The 27033-nt window shown below is 45.2% G+C and overlaps 1 protein-coding gene across 5 annotated transcripts in view; it reads right to left on the minus strand.

Moving 5' to 3' along the window:
• Nucleotides 1-220: 220 nt before the first annotated feature.
• ERCC6 (ERCC excision repair 6, chromatin remodeling factor) overlaps nt 221-27033 on the minus strand; it is a 259795-nt gene continuing 232982 nt past the window's right edge. For all 5 annotated transcript variants that reach the window (XM_069753041.1, XM_069753044.1, XM_069753042.1 and 2 more), the window contains one exon: nt 221-2412. In XM_069753041.1, coding sequence (XP_069609142.1) covers nt 1996-2412 — 417 coding nt within the window. In that variant the 3' untranslated portion in view covers nt 221-1995. The remainder of the gene's footprint in view (nt 2413-27033) is intronic.

Consider the following 27033-nt stretch of genomic DNA (forward strand, 5'->3'; position numbering starts at 1 on the left):
GAGAAAGAGGTTAGATTATACTCACCTGGGCGGGCGGTCCGATCCGATGGGCGTCGCTGTCCATTCCGGAGCCTCCCATCTTCATAGGAGGACGTCCTCTTCTTGTCTTAACGCTCCAAAGACAAGGTACGCCTGCGCTGGGCCTCTCTGACCTTTCCCAGCGCCTGCGCACTGCATTACAGAATGCTGTAGATAAGCCCCTGATGCTGGTGGGCTTACCTCATCTTCGATTTTGGGGGTGACAGGTTCCCTTTTTGCAATAATGCATATCTGCCTCATTAGCTGCTTAAAGTCCTTATAGGAACAGCAGGAGATTCCCCTCACATTACAAATTACATTATATGGCTTGTACTACAATATATGATTGTACTTCACGCTTGGCAAATGATACATTACATTAAAATGACAGGGTCAGTTCTCTACAGTGATTCTGCACAGCAGCAGTCAGAAGTAGACAACAGCTCTTAGATCCAGCCTTACTTATACGTCAGCAAGCTGTCTCTCTGAATGATTTTAGGAACATATAGTAAAAGATATATTGCTATTACTCTTCATGCCTGCAGTTTAATACAGTTCTTGAATTAAAAGATTGAAGAGGATATAAAAAAAATAAAGAGTAAAACTGTGATTCTGAGTAAAATATACCTGGCTGCAATAACACAGTAAACCTAAAGAAACTAACTGGAATATAAGTTGTTATGCATGCAACATGTAAGCGCATGTTTACACGGCCACTAAACAGACAACTCAAGATAAAAACAGAATAGGAAATACCTGGCAATAAATATGGTAAGCCACAATAGCACATGGAAATATAGGGTGCTTAGTTAACATAATTTTGATGGAAAAAATGTAAAAGCCATACCACCATAACAAGGTGACCCTACTTGGGACAGTACTAACCTCTAATATTAAACACTTACCATTTTTCAAGTGACGTATATGTGGATAAAGACTGAGACCCGGCTAGTGGTCACGCAGCCTTGGGGAACTACATGAATGTAATGTCCAGCTCAAAGAAAAGGCAGGCCACATTGAACTGCACATTAAGTTCATGTAGTTCCCCATGTCTGCGTGTCCACTAGTTGCGCTTAGTCTTTCTCAGTCCTCAACCACATATATGTCACTTGAGATGATTCTAAGCTCTAATATTAAAACCTTACCATTTGTCAAGTGACATATATGTGGATGAGGACTGAGAAAGACTAAGCGCAACTAGTCGACACGCAGACATGGGGAACTACATGAACTTAATGTGCAGTTCAATGTGGCCTGCCTTTTCTTTGAGCTGCACATTACATTCATGTAGTTCCCCAAGGCTGCATGACCACTAGCCGGGTCTCAGTCTTAATCCACACATATGTCACTTGAAAAATGGTAAGGGTTTAATATTAGAGGTTAGTACCGTCCCAAGTAGGGTGACCATGACGTGGTAGGGTGGCTTTTACCCTGTGTATTTACTGCAAGGTATTTGCTTAAATGCTGCATGCACACCCAGTTCATTTCTTTAGATTTTTTGTTTCATTTTTTTGCACACAGTGCAAATAAAGGTGTGATCTGCCTTTTCTTTGAGCCAGACATTACATTCATGTAGTCCTGTAGCCCCCCATGGCTGCGTGTTCACTAGCTGGTTCTAAGTCCTTCTCAGCCCTTATACATATGTTTTGCAATAACAAAGTTTCTGATATATGCGGTTCATGATCTGGACTTGAATCTACCTTTAGAGGTTTTAATGGTCTTATATTTTTTTTTTTAGTTCTGTCGGTTTGTTGTGAAGTGAAACTTCTCAGACAGCAGCTTAACCAAATCATTCCTATATATGAGAGGAAAACAGTTTCCAACATATAAAACAATGCACCAAATGGACAGTTTTCTTAAACATATCACAAATTTCAAATGTTTAAGGTGTGTCCTGAAAAATACATGGAGTTGCCTGAGCACTTAGTAGCACTACTATGTAAGTCACAAAGGATTGCACTCAGAAGGCAGAAGAATTCAATGGAACTCGGGTCGGAGTCTCCATACTCCGTCACCATCAGGCTTTCTATGAAAAGTGCACAGTTTACGCAGGAGTTCACGGAAAACACAGGACTGTGAGGGGGACAGCTTATCCTCGAACTCCTGGAGCACCTCTTTGGTGGTGGCTTCTCCATCCTGCTGTGCTTGGAATGCTATAAAGTTTCTCATATCTGCTAAGAGGTCATCATGCTCAGTAGGGTCTGCTGTCGTAAGGCCACTTCCTATCTCACTTTCTTCTCTGGAAGGAAGAATTAAATGATTTCTTTCCTTCATACGAGCAAGCAAATTGGATGAAGAGGGGGCAGAACTACTCGAGTCAGAGGCTTTAGACTCTCCATTGAAGTGAGAGGAGGTAACGGTCTTGCACTTTTCTTGTCTAATGGTCTTTATATCCTGAAAAACATCAAAGAAATAGCAGAAATTTTAATACAAACAGGAACATAGGATGTTAATTTTTCAGGATTTTTTTAAACTTAATCTTACAAATTAACTCCATAAAATACAGAATGCATCACCATTTCACTGTGGTAGTCTGTTCACCTCCTTATATGGTTAACCAGAATTAAAGGGAACCTGTCACCCCCAAAATCGAAGGTGAGCTAAGTCCACCGGCATCATGGGCTTATCTACAGCATTCTGTAATGCTGTGGATAAGCCCCCGATGTATCCTGAAAGATGAGAGAAAGAGGTTAGATTATACTCACCCAGGGGCGCTCCCGCTGCGGTCCGGTCCAATGGGCGTTGCATCTTCTTACGCTGACGTCCTCTTCTTGTCTTCCTGCCGCAGCTCCGGCGCAGGCATACTTTGTCTGTCCTGTTGAGGGCAGAGCAAAGTACTACAGTGCGCAGGCACCGGGAAAGGTCAGAGAGGCCCGGCGCCTGCGCACTGCAGTACTTTGCTCTGCCCTCAACAGGGCAGACAAAGTACGCCTGCGCCGGACCGTGAAGACAAGAGGATGTCCTCCTATGAAGATGGGAGGCCCTAGAACGGACAGCGATCCCCATCGGATCGGACCGCCCGCCCAGGTGAGTATAATCTAACCTCTTTCTCATCTTTCAGGATAAATCGGGGGCTTATCTACAGCATTACAGAATGCAGCAGATAAGCCCCTGATGCTGGTGGGCTTAGCTCACCTTCGATTTTAGGGGTGACAGGTTCCCTTTAAGGCTACTTGCCAAAATGGGTAGGGACACTACTCTACTATTCACAATACGGAGTTTTTACTTCATTCCTAATAAAAGGTGACTAGTGATGAGCGAATACACTCGTTACTCGAGATTTCTCGAGCATGTTTGGGGTCCTCCGAGTATTTTTTAGTGCTCGGAGTTTTAGTTTTTAGCGCCGCAGCTGAATGACTTACATCTGTTAGCCAGCATAAGTACATGTGGGGGTTGGCTGGTTGCTAGGGAATCCCCACATGGGTTCGGAACATATTTTTCCACGCAGAACTTTTCTATCTGTTGTATGTTAACCACTTTAATACAGCTGCCTGAGGAGCTTATTTTCCATAGCTACAAAATATACCTTCATTACCTCGCTGCTTCAGTGGAAACTTGTTGTGGACCAGAAGTTTATCCATCACCCTTCTCTCACATTAAGGGTAAGTTCACACAAGGCGTTTTTGCTGCTTTTTTTCTGCAACAAAACCAGATCTTCTTGGCACGAAAGAAGCTGTGTCAAAAACGTAGGTTTAGGTGCGTATTTGGTGCGTTTTTTTGGTGCATTTTTTTTCTCAATGTCTAATGTCCTTGGATTTTCAGCAGCAAATAACGATAACTGTGTTTTTGCAGCGTTTTTTCAACACCCATTCAAGTCAATGGGTGAAAAAAAGCAGCAAAAACGCTGAAAGAAGTGACATGCTCTAAGTTAAAAAAAAAAAAGGAGCAAAGCACAAAATACTGATCAACCCAAAAACCAATGTGTGCGCATGAGATTTCTAAAATGCTGGTATTGTAAAAAGCAGCTGAAAATTAGCATTAAAAAAGCAGCAAAAATGCCCTGTGTGAACTTACCCTAATACAGCATAAGGCTACGTTTACACTGAGTATTTGGTCAGTATTTTACCTCCGTATTTGAAAGCTAAAAATAGGAGATGAACAGTCAGAGGAAAAGTGCATTGAACAGCAAGGTGGATTGCTGCTGAGAGGAAAAAAAAAAATCTCTTTAAATCTTCAGCTTAGCGAGTGTGAACGAGCTGAGTGTGACCTAAGCGTAAGTGCGAACGGTGATAAAGCTTCTTTCACATTTCCATCGGTACGCGGCCGTCGATAAGCGTCGGCGTGACGTACCGACGGACGTTGTGAAAATTCGGCACAACGTGGGCAGCGGATGCAGTTTTTCAACGCATCCGCTGCCCATTCTAAAGTCCCGGAGAGGAGGGGGCGGAGTCCCGGCTGCGCATGCACGGTAGTAAATGCAGGATCCGACGTACTAAAAAACGTTCCCTTGAACATTTTTTCGTGACGACGGTCTGCCAAAACACGACGCATCCAGTGCACGACGGACGCGACGTATGGCCATATATCGCAATCCGTCGGCAATACAAGTTTATGGGAAAAAAACGCATCCTGCGGGCACATTAGCAGGATGCATTTTTTTCCCAAACCGACGCATTGCGACGGAGGCCAAACGAAGCAAGTGTGAAAGTAGCCTTAGTGTGTGACTTGTGGTTCAGTGACTTTGGATTCAGGGAGTTTCCAAGGAAGGAATTACTGAATTGCTGTCTGTATTTTATTATTACTTTGCATTTATTTCTATTTAACTTGTCTGTCTGGTGCAATCCCCATTAGTAAATGTGCTCCACTATTGTTAATGCCATCCAGTGTACATCATGCCACATGTATGCAAGCCTTGATCAGCCGGTCGAGGGTGCATACTGCTGTGCGAGATGTGAACACGTTGTGCATTTGGAAGCCCAGATACTGGATATAAATGTGCAGCTGGCAACACTGAGATCCATAGACAATATGAAAAGGAGTCTTCTGCTCACTGAGCAGACGCGCAATGGGATAGATAGGGAGGATGGTAGGATGGAGCTGCAGGACACTGAAGCAGTAATCTGGGTGACAGTGGCTATGTGCACACGTTCAGGTTTTTTCGCGTTTTTTTCAAGTTTTTTCACGATAAAAACTCTATAAAAACTCAAAAATGCATACATTATGCATCCTATCATTTAGAATGCATTCTGCATGTTTTGTGCACATGATGTGTTTTTTTTCCTGAAAAAACGCATCGCGGTAAAAAAAAGCAGCATGTCCATTAATTTTGCGGATTTTCTGCGTTTTTCCCGCTATTCTATGCATTTGGGAAAAAACTCACCAAAAACGCTTCAAAAATGCATCAAAAACGCTTAAAAAAACGCATGCGCATTTCTGGCAGAAATGTCCGGTTTTTGTCAGGAAAATTTCTGCAAGAAATCCTGACGTGTGCACATACCCTTAGAAAGGGGGGTAAAGGGAAGACTGCCAGGGAGGCTAGTCCTGATCTGGCACACCCCAATAAATTTGCTAAGTTGGCAGATGGGAGGGGTGCCAGTACAGAGGTAGCACTGCTGCAGCCAGACATGTCCTCTGAAAGCCGGAGGAGTGACTGCTACAGTAAGGAGGGAAAAAGGAGAGCAGGGCAGGCCAGACAGGTGCTGGTAGTGGGGGACTCAATTATTAGGGGAACAGATAGGGCAATCTGTCACAAAGACAGGGATCGTCGAACAGTGTGCTGCCTACCTGGCGCTCGAGTCCGACACATCGCTGATCGGGTGGACAGATTACTGGGAGTGGCTGGTGATGGTGCACATTGGCACAAATGACAAAGTAAGAGGTAGGTGGAAGGTCCCTAAAGATGATTTCAGGGAATTAGGCTGCAAGCTGAAAGCAAGGACCTAAAACGTGGTATTTTCTGAAATACTGCCTGTACCACGTGCCACACCAGAGAGGCAACAGGAGATTAGGGAGGTTAATAAGTGGCTCAAGAATTGGTGTAGGAAGGAGGGGTTTGGGTTCCTGCAGAACTGGGCCGACTTCTCAGTTGGCTACAGGTTCTACGCTAGGGACGGGCTGCACCTCAATGGGGAAGGTGCAGCTGTGCTGGGGGAGAAAATGGCTAAAAGGTTGGAGGAGGGGAGGATAATGCAGATAGAGATCTGGGCACAAATAAGGAAGTTGGAGGTGGCGGTGGCATGGGGGGTGGGATTAGAACAGTTAATAATTTAAGAAAGAATAGAGGTGCAGAGAGATACATAAAGTGCATTTATACTAATACCAGAAGCCTCGCCAACAAAATGGAGGAATTAGAATTAATGTTGTTGGAGCATAATTATGACATGGTGGGGATATCTGAAATGTGGCTGGATGAGAGCCATGACTGGGCTGTTAACTTGCAGGGCTATAGTCTGTTCAGAAATGACCGAACGGATAAGCGAGGGGGGGGTGTGTTTCTATATGTAAAATCATCTTTAAAACCCATCCTGCGTGATAATATAGGTGAATCTAATGATAACGTAGAGTCCCTGTGGGTGGAGATAAGGGGAGGGGGAAAAAAATAATAAATTACTGATAGGGGTTTGTTTTAAGTATCCAAAAATAATGGAGGCACCTATCCTCAAAAAGCCTTCTCTTGACCCATCCTCTGTATCTAGCTATCGCCCTATATCACTTCTCCCCTATGCCTCCAAAATACTGGAACAACACGTTTACCTTGAACTGTCCTCCCATCTCTCTTCCTGCTCCCTCTTTGACCGCTTACAATCTGGCTTCCGGTCACACCATTCCACTGAAACTGCCCTAACTAAGGTCACCAATGACCTCAACCGCCAAGAGCAAGTGACACTACTCTGTCCTCCTCCTCCTCGACCTGTCGGCTGCCTTTGACACAATGGACAATTCCCTATTATTACAGACCCTCTCTCATTCCTTGGCATCACAGACTTGGCCCTATCCTGGATTTCATCATACCTAACAGACCGGACATTCAGCGTCTCCCACTCACACACCACCTCCTCACCTCGCCCCCTATCTGACGGAGTCCCACAAGGTTCAGTCCTTGGGCCCCTGCTCTTCTCCATTTACACCTTTGGCCTGGGACAGCTCATAGAATCTCATGGCTTTCAGTATCACCTCTGTGCTGATGACACATAGATCTACATCTCTGGACCAGATATCACCTCCCTTCTAAACAGAATCCCTCAATGTCTGTCCACCATTTCATCCTTCTTCTCCGCTAGATTTCTGAAACTTAACATGGACAAAACAGAATTCATCATCTTTCCCCCATCTCACGCGACCCCCCCAACGAACCTATCCATTACAGTAAATGGCTGCCCACTCTCCCCAGTCCCACAAGCTTGCTGCTTCGGGGTAACCCTTGACGCTGATCTCTCCTTCAAACCGCATATCCAAGCCCTTTCCACTTCCTGCCGACCAACTCAAAAATATTTCACGAATCCGTTCATTCCTCGACCATGAATCTGCAAAAACCCTAGTCCATGCCCTCATCATCTCTCGCCTTGACTACTGCAACCTCCTGCTCTGTGGCCTCCCCTCTAACACTCTCGCACCCCTCCAATCTATTCTAAACTCTGCTGCCCGACTAATCCACCTGTCCCCCCGCTATTCCCCAGCTTCTCCCCTCAGTCAATCCCTTCACTGGCTCCCCATTGCCCAGAGACTCCAGTACAAAACCCTAACCATGACGTACAAAGCCATCCACAACCTGTCTCCTCCATACATCTGTGACCTCGTCTCACGGTACACTTACCTACACGCAACCTCCGATCCTCACAAGATCTCCTTCTCTACTCCCCTCTTCCCACAATCGTATACAAGATTTCTCTCGCGTATCACCCCTACTCTGGAACTCTCTACCACAACACAATGAATAGCTATTGGATAAAACTTAACCTTTATTAGGTATATGGATAAAAAAATACTACCACAAATAACATAACATACATAAAGGACCTGGGAAAGGATAGACCCTAGTGCTCTAGTGAACCCTAACAACCACAGAAAAGGGAAGAAAAAAAGGGGGGGGGGTATATAAAACAGATACCTCTGACAATACTATATGGTCACTTTACCACAGCACACCGTGATACATGTCACATAGCTTAGGGTGTCTGGATAAGTGCAAATTTAGTAGGCTGTACCAAAGAATATTTCAGTATGTAATACCTGTATTTCAGCCAACCTATGTGTCAATAAGCATATATGACCTCTATGGTGGGTGTTCACTGCAACCATCCACCCTATATTGTCACTGACTCCTTTATTTGATAAGGTTTTGACACTGGTTATGTATACTTGTCACTTAAACCATTTAACATCCATAGGTTCCTTTACTACAGGCTTAAACTGGACAAGATTGGTCTTGGGTAAATCTGACACATACCATTATTATTCTCTGTACCACCGCCTTACAAAAAACACCATCAGAGGTTTATAGCAGCATAAGAGAGGTATATACAAAACATGTGACCAACAAAAAGAAACTGTCACTGTATTGCACTTATTACGGGACCATGCTACCTCATGAATATATATCAAGAGCGTCCCTCAGTGAGTACAACAGTGTGGTCACCATTTTATTGCTCCAACCCCTGTTACCTTCGGGCATCAATGTATGCAAACTTTGCAACTAGGAGCAATCATGTAATGCATCGATCTCACCCACGGTTGGAGAGAGTTAACGTATCTCTCAAAAAGGTGAGCCTGCCTCTCATTCATGTGTAGCGTCTCCCGACGCGTTTCGTCCTAGTGGGACTCATCAGGGGAGTGAAGACTGCCGCTTACAGAACATACCCCCATCTGTGATTTAAAAGCACTGACGGAGGCGCGCCTTTGAGGCTCCGCCCCCAGCATGTGACGCGTCTTCTGTGCTGCGCGAAGCATTTCCGGTATATCGGAGCTCACGTACAAGCTGTGGGACGCAGAATGTCATGGAGATGGAACGCAAGCGCTCCACTTCATTATCATGCGCCGCTTGGCACCGGATTAATGTACACTCCATACCTGCATGTCAATTAAGCAAGACCTTTATACAGTCTATGACACATGCAATAAGTGCCTCTCTAGTAATGCACCAATGTGTGTAGTGGGCATGTACAACGGGCACAGTGCATGAACGGATGGAACCACTATCTTTACACCGGTCCCATCCACCCCTAATATGGTACAGTGTTACTCTGGTCACTACCATGAACAACGTAGATTTGGCTCGCTGAGGCAAGTATGATGCATCAAGATAGACATACTATGAACCAAATATGACACCCTCCTGAGCGATGAGGAGGAGAGATGTATGGAGACCCAAATGTGATATAGGCATACCAAAATGGAAAAATTAAGAATTAAAGTATTAAAAAATGAAGTACCGGACACCACCAACCTATGGGATTTCGACACACAAAAGGGGATGAAAGAAGGCTCCCTATTACACCCTTTTTACTGGAAAAGACCTACACTCCTGAATCCTACCTAACGCTGAGGTTGGCACCCTAGAAAGAACCCTGCGCATATGGCGCCCCCACTCAACGGCGGCTAGCCCTATATACCTGTCCCTATAAACCCTACACTAGGACAGTTAGGGGGGAAAAACACAACAAAATGAACATGTAGGGGATGTATCCCAGCATTTTGATTATTAGTAATAGGGGACAAGTAAGAAATATGTGCCTAGAAATATGTTGCAATGACTGGACACCTGCCTAACGTGGGGGTTGGCACCCTAAAAACCTCACGCCTTGGCGCCACCACTCGTCGGTGGCTCTCCCTCCCTAAATAACCCTATAACATGTGTCGGCGGGGAAAGAATATATAATGGAACTAAAGGAAACAGCTATAGGGCTGTAATTCGTTCAGTCCCAATGGTTGGACTGTTTTAAGACAAAAGATCCATCTACTTTCTTTTTGAAGGATCAATTTATCCCAGTCCCCTCCTCTAACGGGTGGCAAAATTCTATCTATCCCCACAAAAGTTATTTTTTTTCGGATTGCCCTGATGAAAGGAATTCATGTGGGTTGCCACCGGAGTTTCTCTTCCATTAGCAATGTCTCGGAGGTGCTCCCCCACTCTCTTCCGAAATTCCCTTTTAGTTTTCCCAACATACTCCAAACCACACTCACAGTTTGCTTTGTAGACAACGCCTTTCGTGCGACAATTAATAAAATGTTGTATGGAATAAGATCTACTTGTTACATTACTTGAAAATTCCTTTGTTGTTAGTATCGAGGCACAGGCCTTGCAGTTTCCACATTTAAAACAACCTTTGGTGTTATCTATGTGTGGATTTGAGTTGCCTTTTAGATCATAATGGCTGTGAACCAATCTGTCTTTGAGGGATCTACCTCTCTTGTATGTGATTTGGGGGTAAGGGGAAACATGCCCTTTGATTTTTCTATCCATTAACAGAATCGGCCAATGCTTTTGGAGGATATCCCTGATGTTATTTGCCCCATTACAGTACCTGGTTATAAACCTGATAGTCGTGTCGCTCTCTGGCTGTGGTTTAGGTGTCAATAGGTCCTTCCTATCTCTCTTTACAGTTTCTCTATAGGCCTTTTTAAAAACTCCCTCGGGATAGCCCCTATCAAGAAATCTGCCACAAAGATCATTGGCTTGTTCTTGAAAAGCATTTTGGCTTGAGCAGTTCCTTCGAATTCTTAGGTACTGGCCTTTAGGGATCCCTCTCTTCAAAGGGACCGGATGGTTACTCTCCCATCGAAGAAGAGAATTAGTGGCTGTGCTTTTTCTGTGGGTCTTAGTAGAAATGGCCCCATTATTACCTTTTTCTATGTGGATATCCAAGAATGCTAGCTTTTCTGTACTGGCCTCGTATGTAAAATGTAGGCCTATGTTGTTAACATTTAGCCCCTCTACAAAACTGCCAAATTCACAGGTGCTCCCTCTCCAGATGACCAGCACATCATCGATGTACCTTAACCATAGTACAATCCTTTCATCTAGAGCAGAGGCACCATCTCCAAAGACCACTCTTTCCTCCCACCAGCCCAGGAGCAGATTTGCATACGAGGGCGCACAAGGGCTGCCCGTCGCGGTGCCCCTGAGCTGGTGGAAGTACTTGTGGTCAAATAAAAAAACATTCCTGGTGAGAGAGAATTCAAGGGCTTCTAAAACAAACTTGTTATGTCTGTCATATTGTGTGCCCCTGGTACTGAGGTAATGATTCACTGCCAGTAGACCCTTATCGTGTGGGATGGAGGAGTATAACGCTTCCACGTCTATACTAGCCAGTATCATATCTTCCTCCAAAAAGACCCTGTCTAATTTGCCCAAAAGGTCGGTGGTGTCCCGTACATAGGAATTTAAAGCATTCACAAAAGGTTTAACAATTTGATCCACATATTGCCCCAATCTCTCTGTAAGGCTGTTATTGCCAGAGACTATAGGTCTCCCTTTAAGGGGGTAACCCCTTTATGTACTTTAGGGAGGCAGTAAAAAGTGGGGATGACTGGATTTTTTGGTATGAGAAAGTCTTAGTTACTCACCGGTTAACGGTGTTTTTCGGAGTCCATGACAGCACTACGGAGAGAGGGGATCCGCCCTTCAGGAACAGGAAACCTACAGATACATAAGGGCGGCACCTCTCCCCACGCATCAGTTGGTTTACAGAGCATAAGAGGACCACCAAGGTTAATAGCATACACAATAAACAATAATACAATATTAACTATTCACTACCCGTGAATTATATATAAATAAAGGAAGAGGTGTACACCCAGAACTTTAAGAAGACGGGAGGGTATGTACAGGTGCTGTCATGGACTCCGAAAAACACCGTTAACCGGTGAGTAACTAAGACTTTATTCGGTCGTCCATGACAGCACTACGGAGAGAATTACAGAGAGTAACTAACTAGGGAGGGACTACAGCTTGCAGCACCCTTACACCAAAAGAGAGGTCAGAGGAGGCACCCAGGTTCAATCTATAATGGTTATAGAAAGTGTTTGGAGAAGACCAAGTAGCAGCCTTACAAATCTGGTCGATCGACACCTCCAATCTTTCCGCCCACGAAGCCGCCATAGCTCTAGTGGAATGCGCTTTAAGACCTTCAGGCGTCGGCTTGCCCTTTGAGATATAAGCCAGCGAGATAGCCTCCCTGATCCATCTAGCTAGAGTAGACTTCGATGCTCTATGCCCTTTCCTACTACCCTGATAGGACACGAATAAGGCATTATCTAACTTCCAGGAATCAGTTACCGCTAGATACTGCAGGATACATCTTCTTACATCTAAGGTGTGTAACTTCCTCTCCTTATCGTTGGTAGGACTGGGGAGGAAAGATGGAAGGACTATTTCCTGTGTTCTGTGGAAACTGGACACTACCTTAGGGAGATATGCTGGATCAGGGGATAGTATCACTCTATCATCCCTAAGCTGCATGTAAGGGGGAACCCTGGATAATGCTTGGATGTCGCCTATCCTACGCGCCGATGTTATGGCCACCAGGAAGGCTACTTTAAGGGAAAGATTTTTAATAGAGGCTGAAGTAATTGGCTCAAATGGGGCCTCTGTCAAGGCTGAGAGGACTAGGTTCAGGTCCCAAGGCATGACTCTATCCTTCACAATTGGTCTAGACCGCTTTGTTGCCCTGATGAATCTGCTGACCCAGTGATTCTCAGCGATGTTGCAGCCAAAGAGGGCCCCCAAGGCTGATACCTGCACCTTAAGAGTATTTGGGGATAACCCCATATCTAACCCCCTTTGTAAGAATTCCAAGATCTGGACAATCGGTATTGACTGTCCAGCTGTTGCCCCCGAGTTCTGAAGAAACCTCTTCCAGATTCTGACATAGATTTTTGTGGTTATCATTTTCCTGCTTTTCAGCAGCGTGTTAATGAGGGCTGGCGAGAACCCCCTATCTTTTAGTAGCGCCCGCTCAAAATCCATGCCGTCAGATGAAGGCCAACCGCTCGAGGATGGTAGACTGGGCCCTGGGATAGGAGATCCGGAATGTCTGGCAAGACCCATGGATCGGATATCGACATAGCCCTCAGGCATGGAAACCACGTCCTTCTGGGCCAGAAGGGGGCAATTACTATCACTGTGGCCTTGTCCTTCCTGATTTTCCTCACCACCAGAGGAAGTAGAGACAGGGGAGGAAAGGCGTAGGCTAGCCTGAAGTTCCAGTCTATGAGGAGGGCGTCTACTGACAGGGGATTTTCTCTGGGGTTCAGAGAGCAGAACTGTGCAACTTTCCTGTTTCCTTTTGTGGCAAACAGGTCTACCTCTGGTTGTCCCCACCTTTCCACGATAAGGTCGAAGATGGTGCTGTTCAGGGACGACTCTCCCTGCCTTAATGTGTTGCGACTTAAGAAATCCGCTGTAGTGTTTTCTGCCCCTTTTATGTGTAGAGCCGTCAACGAGAGAAGATGTTGCTCTGCTAGATGAAACAGACGATCTGCTACACACATCAGGGATCTGGAACGAGTCCCGCCTTGGTGATTTATGTATGCCACGGTGACTCGATTGTCCGAGAATACCCGCACGTGGTGGCCCTGTAGACAGACAAGGAGTGTTTTAACCGCCTGCTCCACAGCCGTTAACTCCTTTAGATTGGAAGACATCTCCATCTGATCATGATCCCAAAGCCCCTGGACCAATGAATCCCCCATGTGAGCCCCCCACCCAGAAGGGCTAGCGTCCGAGGTGATAATACGAGTTATATTATACTCTCAGGGGACCCCTGTGGACAGGTTCTTTTGATCTAACCACCACTCGAGGGATACCACAGTGTCTTGGGATAGGGTCAGCAGACTGTCTAGACCTCCTCCCAACCTTTTTTGATGTAACAGTACCTCGCCCTGTAGTATCCTCGTATGATACTGAGCCCATCGGACCGCCGGAATACAGGACGAGAGAGAGCCTAACAGAGACATGGCTCTTCGTAGGGACATGGTGGGGTTTTTTGAGGCATTCAGCACCTGAAGGTACAGGCGATTAATTTTTTCTTGAGGCAAACGGCATTCCTGAACCTGGGAATCCAGGGTCAGGCCTAAAAATCGCTGCACCGTCATGGGCTGTAACCGTGATTTTTTAATGTTTAGCATCCACCCCAGACGCTCTAGAGCCGACATCACTTTATGTAACTGTTCTAGACAGTGATCCGCCGTTTTACCTACGATAAGGAGATCGTCCAGGTAGGGGATTATTAGAATGTTGGACTCATGAAGGTGTGCCATAACTTCCGCCATTACCTTGGTAAATACCCGAGGGGCGACTGAAATCCCAAAGGGAAGGGCCCTATACTGGAAGTGTCTTATTACCCCATCCAACCGTACCGCCACCCTCAGGTATCGTTGGTGACCTGCATAAATAGGGATATGGTAATAGGCGTCCTTCAAATCCAATACTACCATAAAGCAGTTTTTAAACAGCAACTTTATTGCGGTATTAATAGTTTCCATTTTAAATGGTTGAATGGTCAGAAAATTATTCAGCGCTCTAAGGTTGATAATTGTTCTGAAGGAGCCGTCTGGTTTACTTATTAGGAATAGAGGAGAGTAGAAACCACTACCCTGTTCTCCTTCCGGAACCTCGGATAAGACATTTTTATTGAGCAGATCGTGAACTTCCGCTTCCAGGGCCGCCTGTTCCGCTGGAGAGGATCTGAGAGGGGTGACTCTGAAGAAGTTCTGAGGGATAGAGGAGAATTCTAGCCGCAGACCCGTAGCTATCAACCCCAAAATCCAATCACTACTGGAGATCTTGGACCAGGCCAGGTAGAAGGCAGATAGTCTACCTCCCATCGGGGCGACTAGTCATTGGGGTGGTTTTTTGACTTCACGGGGTGGCTCCTGACGTCCTCCACCAAACATGAACCCAGTACCTCTCTTCTTTTTCTCGTCCCATCTGCTCTGATCTCTGGCCGGTCTCCTCCGAAAGAATCTTTTCCCTGCGAAGGGGCGCCGGTAAGAAGTAGTTGGAAGATTAGGAAACTTCTTCTCATCTCCGGCTTTCTCTAGCAGCTCATCTAGGACTGGTCCAAACAGGTATTCCCCTTCACATGGGATGGAGCACAGACGAGATCTGGACTGAAGGTCACCCGGCCAACATTTCAGCCATAGGGCCCTGCGTGCTGCGTTCGATAGTCCTGCCGCTCTAGCCGCCATTCTTGCGGAATCCGCAGAAGCATCTGCGAGAAAGGCAGCAGCATTTTGGATTGTTGGCAGGAATTTCAACATGGAATCTCTGGAAACACCTTCTTCCAATTTAGACCCCAGCTGATCTAGCCAGACCATCATTGATCTGGCTGCGCATGTCGCAGCTACCGCCGGTCTCAAGGCACCAGCCGACATTTCCCATGTCCCTTTAAGGAACGAGTCAGCCTTTTTATCTAGAGGATCCTTTAGGGAAGCCATGTCATCAAAGGGGATAGAAGATTTTTTGGATGCCTTAGACACCGCCGCGTCTAATTTTGGTGCCTTATCCCATGTGTTCACCATGGGGTCCTCAAAGGGGTATCTTCGTTTAAAGGCCGGTGGAAAAGAGCCTTTTTTCTCTGGCTTCTTCCATTCTTTTTTAATGAGGTTTTGGACCTTGTCATTGAGCGGAAAAGACCTACGTTTTTTAGGGTCTAGGCCGCCAAACATTAAGTCCTGGGCTGACAGTTCTGGTCTTTCATCCGCCACCCCCATAGTGGATCTAACTGATTTAATCAGTTTGTCCATTTGGTCCAATGGGAAACAGAACCGGTTAGACTCTTCTTCCGAAGAGGACGCTGAGGAGACAGAGGCGTCTGAATCATTCTCCCTACTTGGGCCAACAGACGAATCCGAATTTGAGGCGCTAGGCTCCCTTCTCCTTTTGGAAGGCTCCCCCCGGGATAGGGATTTCAGGGAATCCTTCACCTCCTTCCTGATAATCTCCCTAAGATTTGATGTGAAATCGGGAGACTCCTCCGCCACCTATGGGAGCGGAGAAAAAAGGCTATGTAATTTCCTCTGGTGCTACCGCTATATAGTATCCCATTTATCTATTTCCTACCGTCTGCCGCACACACGACTGACAAAGTCTCTTAGGGTAGGCGTCTGGCAAAGGGCAAGCGCATAGCGCGCACTCCTTGTTTTTTGATTTACCAGCGCTCTTTTTCCCCTACGGAAATAAACATAGGAAAGACTGCATCAGGGTACATTCACGAAGATCTCTTACCCAGGCAGTAGCGGTAGGTACCGGATTACTGGGGGGTCGGTCCAGATCCTTCTGTCTTGATCTGCGACTGGCCTGAGCACTGCGCCCGCGGGTCTTCTGCTGGGTATTTGCCTCCGAGGATCTGTCCTCTTGCTCCAGCAGGTCACCGGCAGCTTCTGGCACCTCCATAGCTGTAGATGCTATCAGCAGCTCTGCAGCAGTGTAATTGGCCATATATAGCCCTCCCCCATCCGGAACATGTGCAGGTGTGCATGGCCAGCCTAATCAATCCCCCCCCTGCCCCGGACCATGCTCGACCCTCCCCCGCCCCTGAACGCTCCCCCCCCCGCCGCTCCCACCGCATGCAGGACAGCGGTATCCCCAGCGAAGCCGGCCGGCGTCTAACTTCCGGTCCCGGCTCCGCCCCCCCTCGCGTCACTTCCGGTAACGCCGGAGCGCTCAGGGAAGAGCCCGGAGGCCGGCGCCGCCGGATCCCCCAGCCACACGCCGCTACACCGCACATGGCCAGCACAGCGGCGATACCGGCGCCCGACCCCCGGACCCGCCCCCCCCCCCAAAGGAGCGCAGAGGGGCGCACCGGGAAGTCCGCGCCGCACGGATAGGAGCCAGAGGTAGGGAGGACCGGGGCACGGGAGAGCGAAAGGACCGGGGGGGTGGGGGAGATATACTCACCTTCGCCGGCCACAGAGACAGACCTCCTCCGGACGCTGCTCCCCACTGCACCGCTCACTGTCGTGGAGCCCTACCCGGGCCCACCGTGGTGCTTCCAGGGACCCGCACTGCCCGAGGTAGGAGACCCCCTCGCTACCTGGGTCGGACAGCCGGCCTGGGTGCTTGATAGGTGACTGAAGAAAAATCTGTAGGGAATCCTGTCCTCCAGGAACAGGAAACCAACTGATGCGTGGGGAGAGGTGCCGCCCTTATGTATCTGTAGGTTTCCTGTTCCTGAAGGGCAGATCCCCTCTCTCCGTAGTGCTGTCATGGACGACCGAATAAAGTCTCTTTCATCCTTCCCCACAACCCCATCCTCAAAACCTCGCTCAATGATGGTTCTTAATTCTGTCAAAAAAGTCGCTGTAGGGTTGCCACTCAAAACTCTGTATTCGTCTTTTCTGTCCAAAAGGGAGATGCACATGGAACGGTAATCTGTGGTATCCATAATCACTACATTCCCCCCTTTATCAGAGGGTTTTATTGTAATACTGTGATCTTTTTCAAGGCTACATAAACATGCCATCTCACTTCTGGACAGATTAAAACGCCCTCTTCTCTTATTTTCTGGCAAATTGACAATCTCCTCTGTGACTAAATTCAAGAAAATATCAATGCATCCAAGATCGCCCATGGGAGGGGGCATCTTAGAACTTTTGTTTCTCAAACTGGTGAAGGGGCCTATACCATCTTGATTAGGAATAGGATCGCTTAGGTGAAATAGTAACTGTACATCCTGCAGCAAATCATCCGAAATGCCAAGTTCTGTACATTGCCTTCTATCCTCCTTCATAAAAAAACTTCTTCCACTTTAGGTCTTTGATAACCTCAAAAGTATCCATATCAGAGGTGGGGACAAACGACAAACCTTTACTCCGTAATGATGTTTCCTCCTTACTCAGGGATCTTGATGATAAATTGATCACTTGTGTATTCATATTGGAGGATTGGTTCGATTCCTGAGAGGATAGCTTAGTTCTAAAAAACTATTTTTTGGGGGTGATCTCTTATTACCCCCATGTCCCCAATTACTGCCTCTTCCCTTTCCTTTTCCCCTACCTCTCTGTCCACTTGGACGTGTATCACAATCTGATACTTCGGCCTCCGAAGAGGAAATGTCCGTTTCAGCTCTTCGGGAGAACCTAACCGTAGAGAAAGAGTATGCTCTATTTTCTTTAAAATCTTGGAGATCTCGTATGAAAAATTTATGTTTTTTCTCTTTCAAATGATATTGAAACCTTTCTAAAGAGTTTTGTAACAATATTTCCTTCTTGGAGAACTCTGGTTCCGTGGAGAATTTCTTTGTGATTTCAATTTGTTCTTTTAAGGAATTGTTAAGGCTAGTCAGATTTTGTTTTTCTTCCTCTAATAGTAATTTAATTAATCTTAGGGAGCTCTCTGTAGCTTCCTTCTCCCACTTGACCAATAAGGCTGGATTCTTATAGCGATACCCAGGTGCTAATGTAATTCTTAAATGTCTTGGCACAATGTTATGAACTGGTGATTCAGAACCACAATGGACCTAGTGGTTAAGAGCACACAAGGTGACCTGATAGTAACTAATAACATAGGACGAGCTCTAAGACGTGGGAACTCTGCTGACCGCAATCCCTAATCCTATCATACCACACTAGAGGTAGCCGTGGAGCGCTCCTGACCAGACCTAGGCGCCTCGGGCACGGCCTGAGAAACTAGCTAGCCCTGAAGATAGAAAGATAAGCCTACCTTGCCTCAGAGAAATTCCCCAAAGGAAAAGGCAGCCCCCCACATATAATGACTGTGCGTAAAGATGAAAATACAAACACAGAGATGAAATAGATTTTAGCAAAGTGAGGCCCGACTTACTGAATAGACCGAGGATAGGAAAGATAGCTTTGCGGTCAGCACAAAAACCTACAAACAACCACGCAGAGGGCGCAAAAAGACCCTCCGCACCGACTAATGGTACGGAGGTGCTCCCTCTGCGTCTCAGAGCTTCCAGCAAGCAAGAAAAACCAATATAGCAAGCTGGACAGAAAAAATAGCAAACAAAAGTAACACCAGCAAAACTTAGCTTATGCAGGGTAGACAGGCCACAAGAACGATCCAGGAGCGAGCAAGACCAACACTGGAACACTGACTGGAGGCCAGGAACAAAGAACTAGGTGGAGTTAAATAGAGCAGCACCTAACGACTTAACCTCGTCACCTGAGGAAGGAAACTCAGAAGCCGCAGCCCCACTCATATCCACCAGAGGAAGCGCATAGACAGAACCAGCCGAAGTACCACTCATGACCACAGGAGGGAGCTTGACCACAGAACTCACAACAGCACAATTCCAGTTTTAATGTAGTTGTCTAAACTTTGCACCTCCCACCAGGAAGATATCTGATCTTTGTATATTTTTGTCAATTCCTTAAAAGCCCCATTGAATGATGGAACGTACTTTTTTTGAGTATATGTTCTATCTGAAAACACGTGTGATGCCTCAGCGAACCACTGATTCGTGTCAATGCCTGTACTCAGAAAACCTGCCATATCACTGATATAAATATATATAAGCTGGGTAATTAATCCAAGAAAATTGTAATGAATAGCTATTGGATAAAACTTAACCTTTATTAGGTATATGGATAAAAAATACTACCACAAATAACATAACATACATAAAGGACCTGGGAAAGGATAGACCCTAGTGCTCTAGTGAACCCTAACAACCACAGAAAAGGGAAGAAAAAAAGGGGGGTATATAAAACCGATACCTCTGACAATACTATATGGTCACTTTACCACAGCACACCGTGATACATGTCTCCCGGTACACTTACCTACACGCAACCTCCGATCCTCACAAGATCTCCTGCTCTACTCCCCTCTTCCCACAATCGTATACAAGATTTCTCTCGCGTATCACCCCTACTCTGGAACTCTCTACCACAACACATCAGACATTAAAGAAGGCGTTTAATAGAGCAAGATTTTCCACTCAGGATGCATTGCTTTATGGAACAAAGAAGGATAAAAGTAAGGATGAGGTGGTGCGCTTTGTTACCAACTTTCATTCACATTTCCCCCATATGAGAAGGGCATTGGAGAGATCCTGGCACATTTTGAAAGCGGATCCGGTAATCTCTAGGTTTCTTCCTGAGAGGGTATCCGTCACAGCAAGACGATCCAAAAATTTACGTGACCATCTGGTCCATAGTCATTATGTGGGTGAGAAAACTACCACCTTTTTGGATAAAATGGCGGGGAAATATGGATGTGCTCCCTGTGGCCACTGTGTGGTGTGCTCGAGTATTGATAAGTGTGGTACATTTTGGAATGCCGGGGGTTCGCGTCAGTTTAATATCCGGAAATGGATTACACGCACTGACAAAAATGTAATATACTGTGCCATATGCCCGTGCGGCAAAATTTATGTGGGTATGACGACACGGCAATTCAAAATACGGGTTAGGGAGCACGTCCGGGGCATCATGGCAGCAGCTACGGAATCGGACGCATCCATGCTGAAAACTCTTACCCGCCATTTTAGGGATCACCACAACTGTGACGGTGCCCTCTTAAAATTCCGTGGGATTGACAAGATTGAGGCCGTTATCCGGGGTGGGGGGGGATTTCCAAACGTTTGGCCCAACTAGAGTCCAGATGGATTTGGACCTTGAACACGGTCCATCCATCTGGACTCAATGAAAATATTAGCTTTGCTCCATTTTTATGATAGCCTATCCCTTAATTATCATCAATTGGTCCATCTTTTGGTGTTTTGGCCCTGTGGTTGTTACAATTGTTTCTCTGCGTTTTGTTTTTAACAGTTGTTTTTTTATGTACATCTTATTTTAGTTCCTGCGTGTTTCCTGTATGTCCTGATTTGAATCTTTGGTACAATGACGCTGATGGATATGTGACGAGGATTACCACAAGAAGGTCATTATCAAAATCAACGGCTACTATTTAATGTCACAATGTCCTATCGTCTTTGTATTGTTTGTGTTATTGGTGATTTGGCCTTATATATATAGCGTTTCACTTGTTGTTTTTCTTTGGTTTTGTGCTCTTATATTGTTCCCCGGTTAATATGTATCATATTCGTGTATATGTTTTAGTGGTCAAGGAGTGGGGGTGGAATAGTACCTGCACGGGGTGCTTACGCCGATTGCTGATTGCATGAGGCGTTTACATCTATTGCCAATCGGCGGAATAGGTTGCGCTCCTGTATCTGTACGCGCCTGTCTCTCCGGCTCTGCGCCTCTGGACGGCTTTCGGCGTCTCTGGTGGTGGGCGGTATCCTGTAAGGACCTGCCGTCACATGACGCTGACCGGCGTCGCGGTTGCTGGGGAGATGCGCGCGTCACTTCCGGTCGAGTCCGCAACTTCCGGTTTTCCGGCTACGCTGGGCCGGCCGGTATTTTGGCAGCGCGGGTATTAAAGACAGGACACGCGATGGGATAGCAGGCCCCCTTGGAAGAAGGAAAGTCCGAAACGCGCGTCGGGGCGGACGGACCGGGTCATTGGGAGTTGTGTGCCGGGTGTCGCCGTTCTACAGGTAATCGTGGCTATGTTTATAATGTGAGGCAGTCACCTTAAAATCAGCAATGAGCTGGGGTGAGTCACTATGAGATTAAGTATAGGCACAGTTGGGCAGTAAAAGTGGCAACCTTGTACTTTCTATGCAAGGGTTTATATAGAGTAATTATATCCTGCCCATATGTGAGGCTATAGCTTTCGAGCCTCCATCATTCCCCAGTGTCCCGGTGTGTCCTGACAGCTGTAACGTTCCACAATGTATTTTCCAATTTCTTGCATATCTCTCTCACACAGCGTTCTTACTTAATTGATTTGTTGTTTGACCTTATGTGTGGTCATTTTTAATAAATAAATTATAAATTTTGCTATATATCTTCGTTTGACCCTGTAATCATTGTGTTGTGTGGATTTTGATATATCTTTTGATGATAGGGGCAGTAGTCCGTATTGCGTACACAGGGACCCTTTAATGGTTATTGGGATCCACTGTGGTATTATGTGGCTTTGTTCGTTAGGAAGTGTGTACACAACACATCAGACTCTCGCCTACCATCGAAACCTTCAAAAAGAACCTGAAGACCCACCTCTTCAGACAAGCCTACAACCTGCCATAACCACCGATGGACCAAACCGCTGCATGGCCAGCTCTATCCTCACCTACTGTATTCTCACTCATCCCCTGTAGATTGTGAGCCTTCGCGGGCAGGGTCCTCACTCCTCCTGTACCAGTTATGACTTGTATTGTTTAAGATTATTGTACTTGTTTTTATTATGTATACCCCTCCTCACATGTAAAGCGCCATGGAATAAATGGCGCTATAACAATAAATAATAATAATATCCTCATAAAGCAACTAGATGAAGCTGTGACTCAAGGAGAAGTCATTATTATGGGGGACTTCAACAACCATGAAATCGATTGGGGAACAGAAACCTGCAGTTCCAGCAAAGGTAATCGGTTTTTGACAACTAGGAGAGACAATTACCTTTCACAATTGGTTCAGGACCCAACAAGAAGGGGGGCACTGCTAGACCTAATATTAACCAACAGGCCAGACTGCACATCAAATATAAGGGTTGGGGGTCACTTGGGGAATAGTGATCACAAAATAATACGTTTTCATGTATCCTTTAATAAGATGTGTAGTAGAGGGGTTACAAGGACACTAAACTTCAGGAGGGCAAATTTCCAACGGATGAGTGATGCAATTAACTGGGATGATATTCTGGAACATAAAAATACACAGAGAAAATGGGAGAAGTTTATTAGCATCCTGGATAGGACCTATGCACAATATATACCGTATGGGAATAAACATACTAGAAATAGGAGGAAACCAATATGGCTAAATAGAGCTGTAAGGCGCACAATAAGGGACAAAAAAAAAAAGCATTCAGAGAATTAAAGGAAGTAGGTAGTGATGAGGCATTAAATAAATACTGAAAATTAAATAAAGTCTGTAAAAAGCAAATCAAGGCAGCAAAGATTGAGACAGAGAGAATCATTGCCAGACAGAGTAAAAATAATCCCAAAATATTTTTTAACTACGTAAATAGAAAGAAACTAAAAAATGATAGTGTTGGCCCCATTAAAAATAGTCTGGGTGAAATGGTGGATGAGGATGAGGAAAAAGCCAATATGCTAAATGACACTTTTCATCAGTATTTACACAAGAAAATTCCATGGCAGACAATATGATCAGTGATAACAAAAATTCCCAATTAAATGTCACCTGCTTAACCCAGTAGGATGTATGTCGGCGTCTAAAAATCACTAAAATTGACACATCTCCGGGCCCGGATGGGATACACCCCCAAGTACTGGAGGAATTAATTACAGTCATTGATAGATCATTATTTTTAATCTTTAAAGATTCCATAATAACAGGGTCTGTACCACAGGACTGGCGTATAGCAAGTGTGGTGCCAATATTCAAAAAGGGGACAAAAGCTGAACTCGGAAATTATAGGCCAGTAAGCTTAACTCTACTGTGGGTAAAATCCTGGAGGGTATTCTAAGGAATGCTATACTGGAGTATCTGAAGAGGAATAACCTCATGATCCAATATCAGCATGGGTTTACTAGGGACCGTTCCTGTCAGACTAATGTGATCAATTTCTATGAAGAGGTAAGTTCCGAACTGGACCAAGGGAATGCGGTGGATGTAGTTGTAGATGGACTTTTCAAAAGCTTTTATACCAGTGTTTCTCAACTCCAGTCCTCAAGACCCCACAACAGGTCATGTGTTCAGGATTCCCTTAGTATTGCACAGGTGATAATTTCATCACCTGCTCAAGCATTAATTCCATCGCCTATGCAATACTAAGGAAATCCTGAAAACATGACCTGTTGTGGGGTCTTGAGGACTGGAGTTGAGAAACGCTGTTTTAGGCCGGTTTCACATGTCAGTGGCTCCGGTACGTGAGGTGACAGTTTCCTCACGTACCGGAGACACTGACTCACGTAGGCACATTGAAATCAACGTGTCTCTGCACATGTCAGCGTGTTTTCACAGACCGTGCGTCCATGTGCAAAACAGGGAGACATGTCAGTGTTCGTGGGAGCGCACAGATTACACGGACCCATTAAAGTCAATGGGTCCGTGTAAAACACGGACGTTGTCCGTGCGCAGTCCGTGTGCCGTGCAGGAGACAGCGCTACAGTAAGTGCTGTCCCCCCCACATGGTGCTGAAGCCGCCATTCATATCTTCTCTCCAGCAGCGTTCGCTGAAGAGAAGATATGAATAATCTTTTTTTTTTTTTTTGCTCGTGTTTAAAATAAAGATCCCTGTCCATGTCACTATGTGAGGTGGAGCCGCATATTCATGACTGTAATCGGGGGCACCACGTGACCGCTCATACAGGAGAAGGTGCGGCGAGGACAGGACACTGCGAGGGAGCCGGGTGAGTATTTTATTAACAGCGGGCGGGCGCACAGGGGGTGGGAGGGGGGTGGGGACAGGGATCTTTATTTTAAACACGAGCAAAAAAAAAAAAAGGATTATTCATATCTTCTCTTCAGCGAACGCTGCTGGAGAGAAGATATGAATGGCGGCTTCAGCACCAGATGCAGGTGACAGCACTTATCTCTAGCGCTGTCTCCTGCACGCTCCGTGTGGTACCCAGTCGGCACACGTGTGCCACACTGATGTGCCACATAAACACACGGGCACACGGACACGGATAATTCCAGTACCGGAATTAACTGGACGTGTGAGACTGCCCTTATATGGTGCCACAAAAGGTTGATACATAAAATGAGAACAGTGGGGATAGGGGAAAATATTTGTAAGTGGGTTAAGAGCTGGTTCGGGGATAGGAAACAAAGGGTGGTTATTAATGGCAGGGCTGTGGAGTCGGTAAGCCACAGTTGCGACTCCGACTCCTGGATTTTATCAGGTTCCGACTCAGACTCCGACTCAGACTCCTTCATAAATGGCCAATTCGTAACAATAAATTTACTGTTGTCAAACATTAACATCGTTTTTATTCAGTTTCTCACTATCATATAAGTAATCAGACCACTTAGAGCAAAAACTATATTTATTAGAATACAATTAGAATATAGCAAATAACTTTTATAAACTTTTCTAAACTCTTGTAAGTAAATATGCAATAAACACTTATGCAGTTAATAAGAAATCTATAAATTTGTCCTCAGAAAAAGTATTGCCTCTGTCAGATCCTCCTTCATGGATGCCCTCAAATCTGATCTAATTATTTTGAGAGCAGAGAACAACCTCTCAACACTAACTTGGGTTGGTGGCAAAGCAGTAACCACTCGGCAACATCTCTGACAATGTCAGGATACAGAGGAATCGCTTGTTGCACTGTTATTTTTGATGAACGGTCAAATTTCTCAATTTCTTTTAGTGCACATGAATAATTCTGCTGAAATGTACTGGTTGTGCTCTTTGATTTTCATTTTCACTTTCAGTTTCATACATTGTAAGTAGGGGGTTGGGGCAGCATGAGGTTAACCAAGTATAAGATTAGATAAGGGCAGTGGAGAACAGTGACACACAAGAGGTAAGAAATGTCTATCTCCAGCAGAACTGCTTATCACTGTTGTTCATAGTTTGATAGAACATATATGAGTAACATTTAAAAAAATTCATATGAAAGTTCAGTTATGAAATATTAATACATTTTTTTTTTTAAAGCTGGAGTCGGAGTCGGTACATTTCTACCGACTCCAACCAAAACTAACTGCGACTCCACAGCCCTGATTAATGGAGCACACTCGGACTGGGTCGCGGTTAGCAGTGGGGTACCACAGGGGTCAGTATTGGGCCCTCTTCTTTTTAACATTTATTAATGATCTTGTAGGGGGCATACAGAGCAGAATTTCAATATTTGCAGATGACACTAAACTTCTGCAGGGTAATCAATACAGAGGAGGACAATTTTATATTACAGGATGATTTATGTAAACTAGAAGCTTGGGCTGATAAATGGCAAATTAGATTTAAAGGGGATAAATGTAAGGTCATGCACTTTGGCAGAAGTAATAAGATGTATAACTATGTGCTTAATTGTAAAACACTGGGCAAAACCGTCAATGAAAAAGACCTGGGTGTATGGATGAATGACAAACTCACATTTAGTGGCCAGTGTCAGGCAGCTGCTACAAAGGCAAATAAAATAATGGGATGCATTAAAAGAGGCTTAGATGCTCATGAGGAGAACATAAATTTACCTCTATACAAGTCACTTGTGCGATCACACCTAGAATACTGTGTACAGTTCTGGTCTCCGGTGTATAAGAAAGACATAGCTGAACTGGAGCGGGTGCAGAGAAGAGCGACCAAGGTTATTAGAGGACTGGGGGGTCTGCAATACCAAGATAGGTTATTACACTTGGGGCTATTTAGTTTGGAAAAACGAAGACTAAGGGGTGATCTTATTTTAATGTATAAATATATGAGGGGACAGTACAAAAACCTTTCTGATGATCTTTTTAATCATAGACCTGAGACAGGGACAAGGGGGCATCCTCTACATCTGGAGGAAAGAAGGTTTAATCATAATCACAGACGCGGATTCTTTACTGTAAGAGCAGTGAGACTATGGAACTCTCTGCCATATGATGTTGTAATGAGTGATTCATTACTAGAATTTAAGTGGGGACTGGATACCTTTATTGAAAAGTATAATGTTACAGGGTATATATACTAGTTTCCTTGATAGCGCGTTGATCCAGGGAACTAGTCTGATTCCCGTATGTGAAGTCGGGAAGGAATTTTTTTCCCCAATGTGGAGCTTACTCTTTGCTACATGGGTATTTTTTGCCTTCCTCTGGATCAACATGTTAGGGCATGTTAGGTTAGGCTATAGGTTGAACTAAATGGACTTAACCCCTTCATGACCCAGTCTATTTTGACCTTAATGACCTGGCCATTTTTTGCAATTCTGACCAGTATCCATTTATGAGGTAATAACTCAGGAACGCTTCAACGGATCCTAGCGGTTCTGAGAATGCTTTTAGTGACATATTGGGCTTCATGTTAGTGGTAAATTTAGGTCGATAACTTTTGCGTTTATTTGAGAGAAAAAAATGAAAATTTGGCTAAAGTTTGGAAAATTTTGCAATTTTCAAATTTTGAAGTTTTATTCTGTTAAATCCTGC

Source organism: Ranitomeya imitator, chromosome 2 (assembly GCF_032444005.1).
Source record: "Ranitomeya imitator isolate aRanImi1 chromosome 2, aRanImi1.pri, whole genome shotgun sequence".
NCBI classification, from domain to species: Eukaryota; Metazoa; Chordata; class Amphibia; order Anura; family Dendrobatidae; genus Ranitomeya; species Ranitomeya imitator.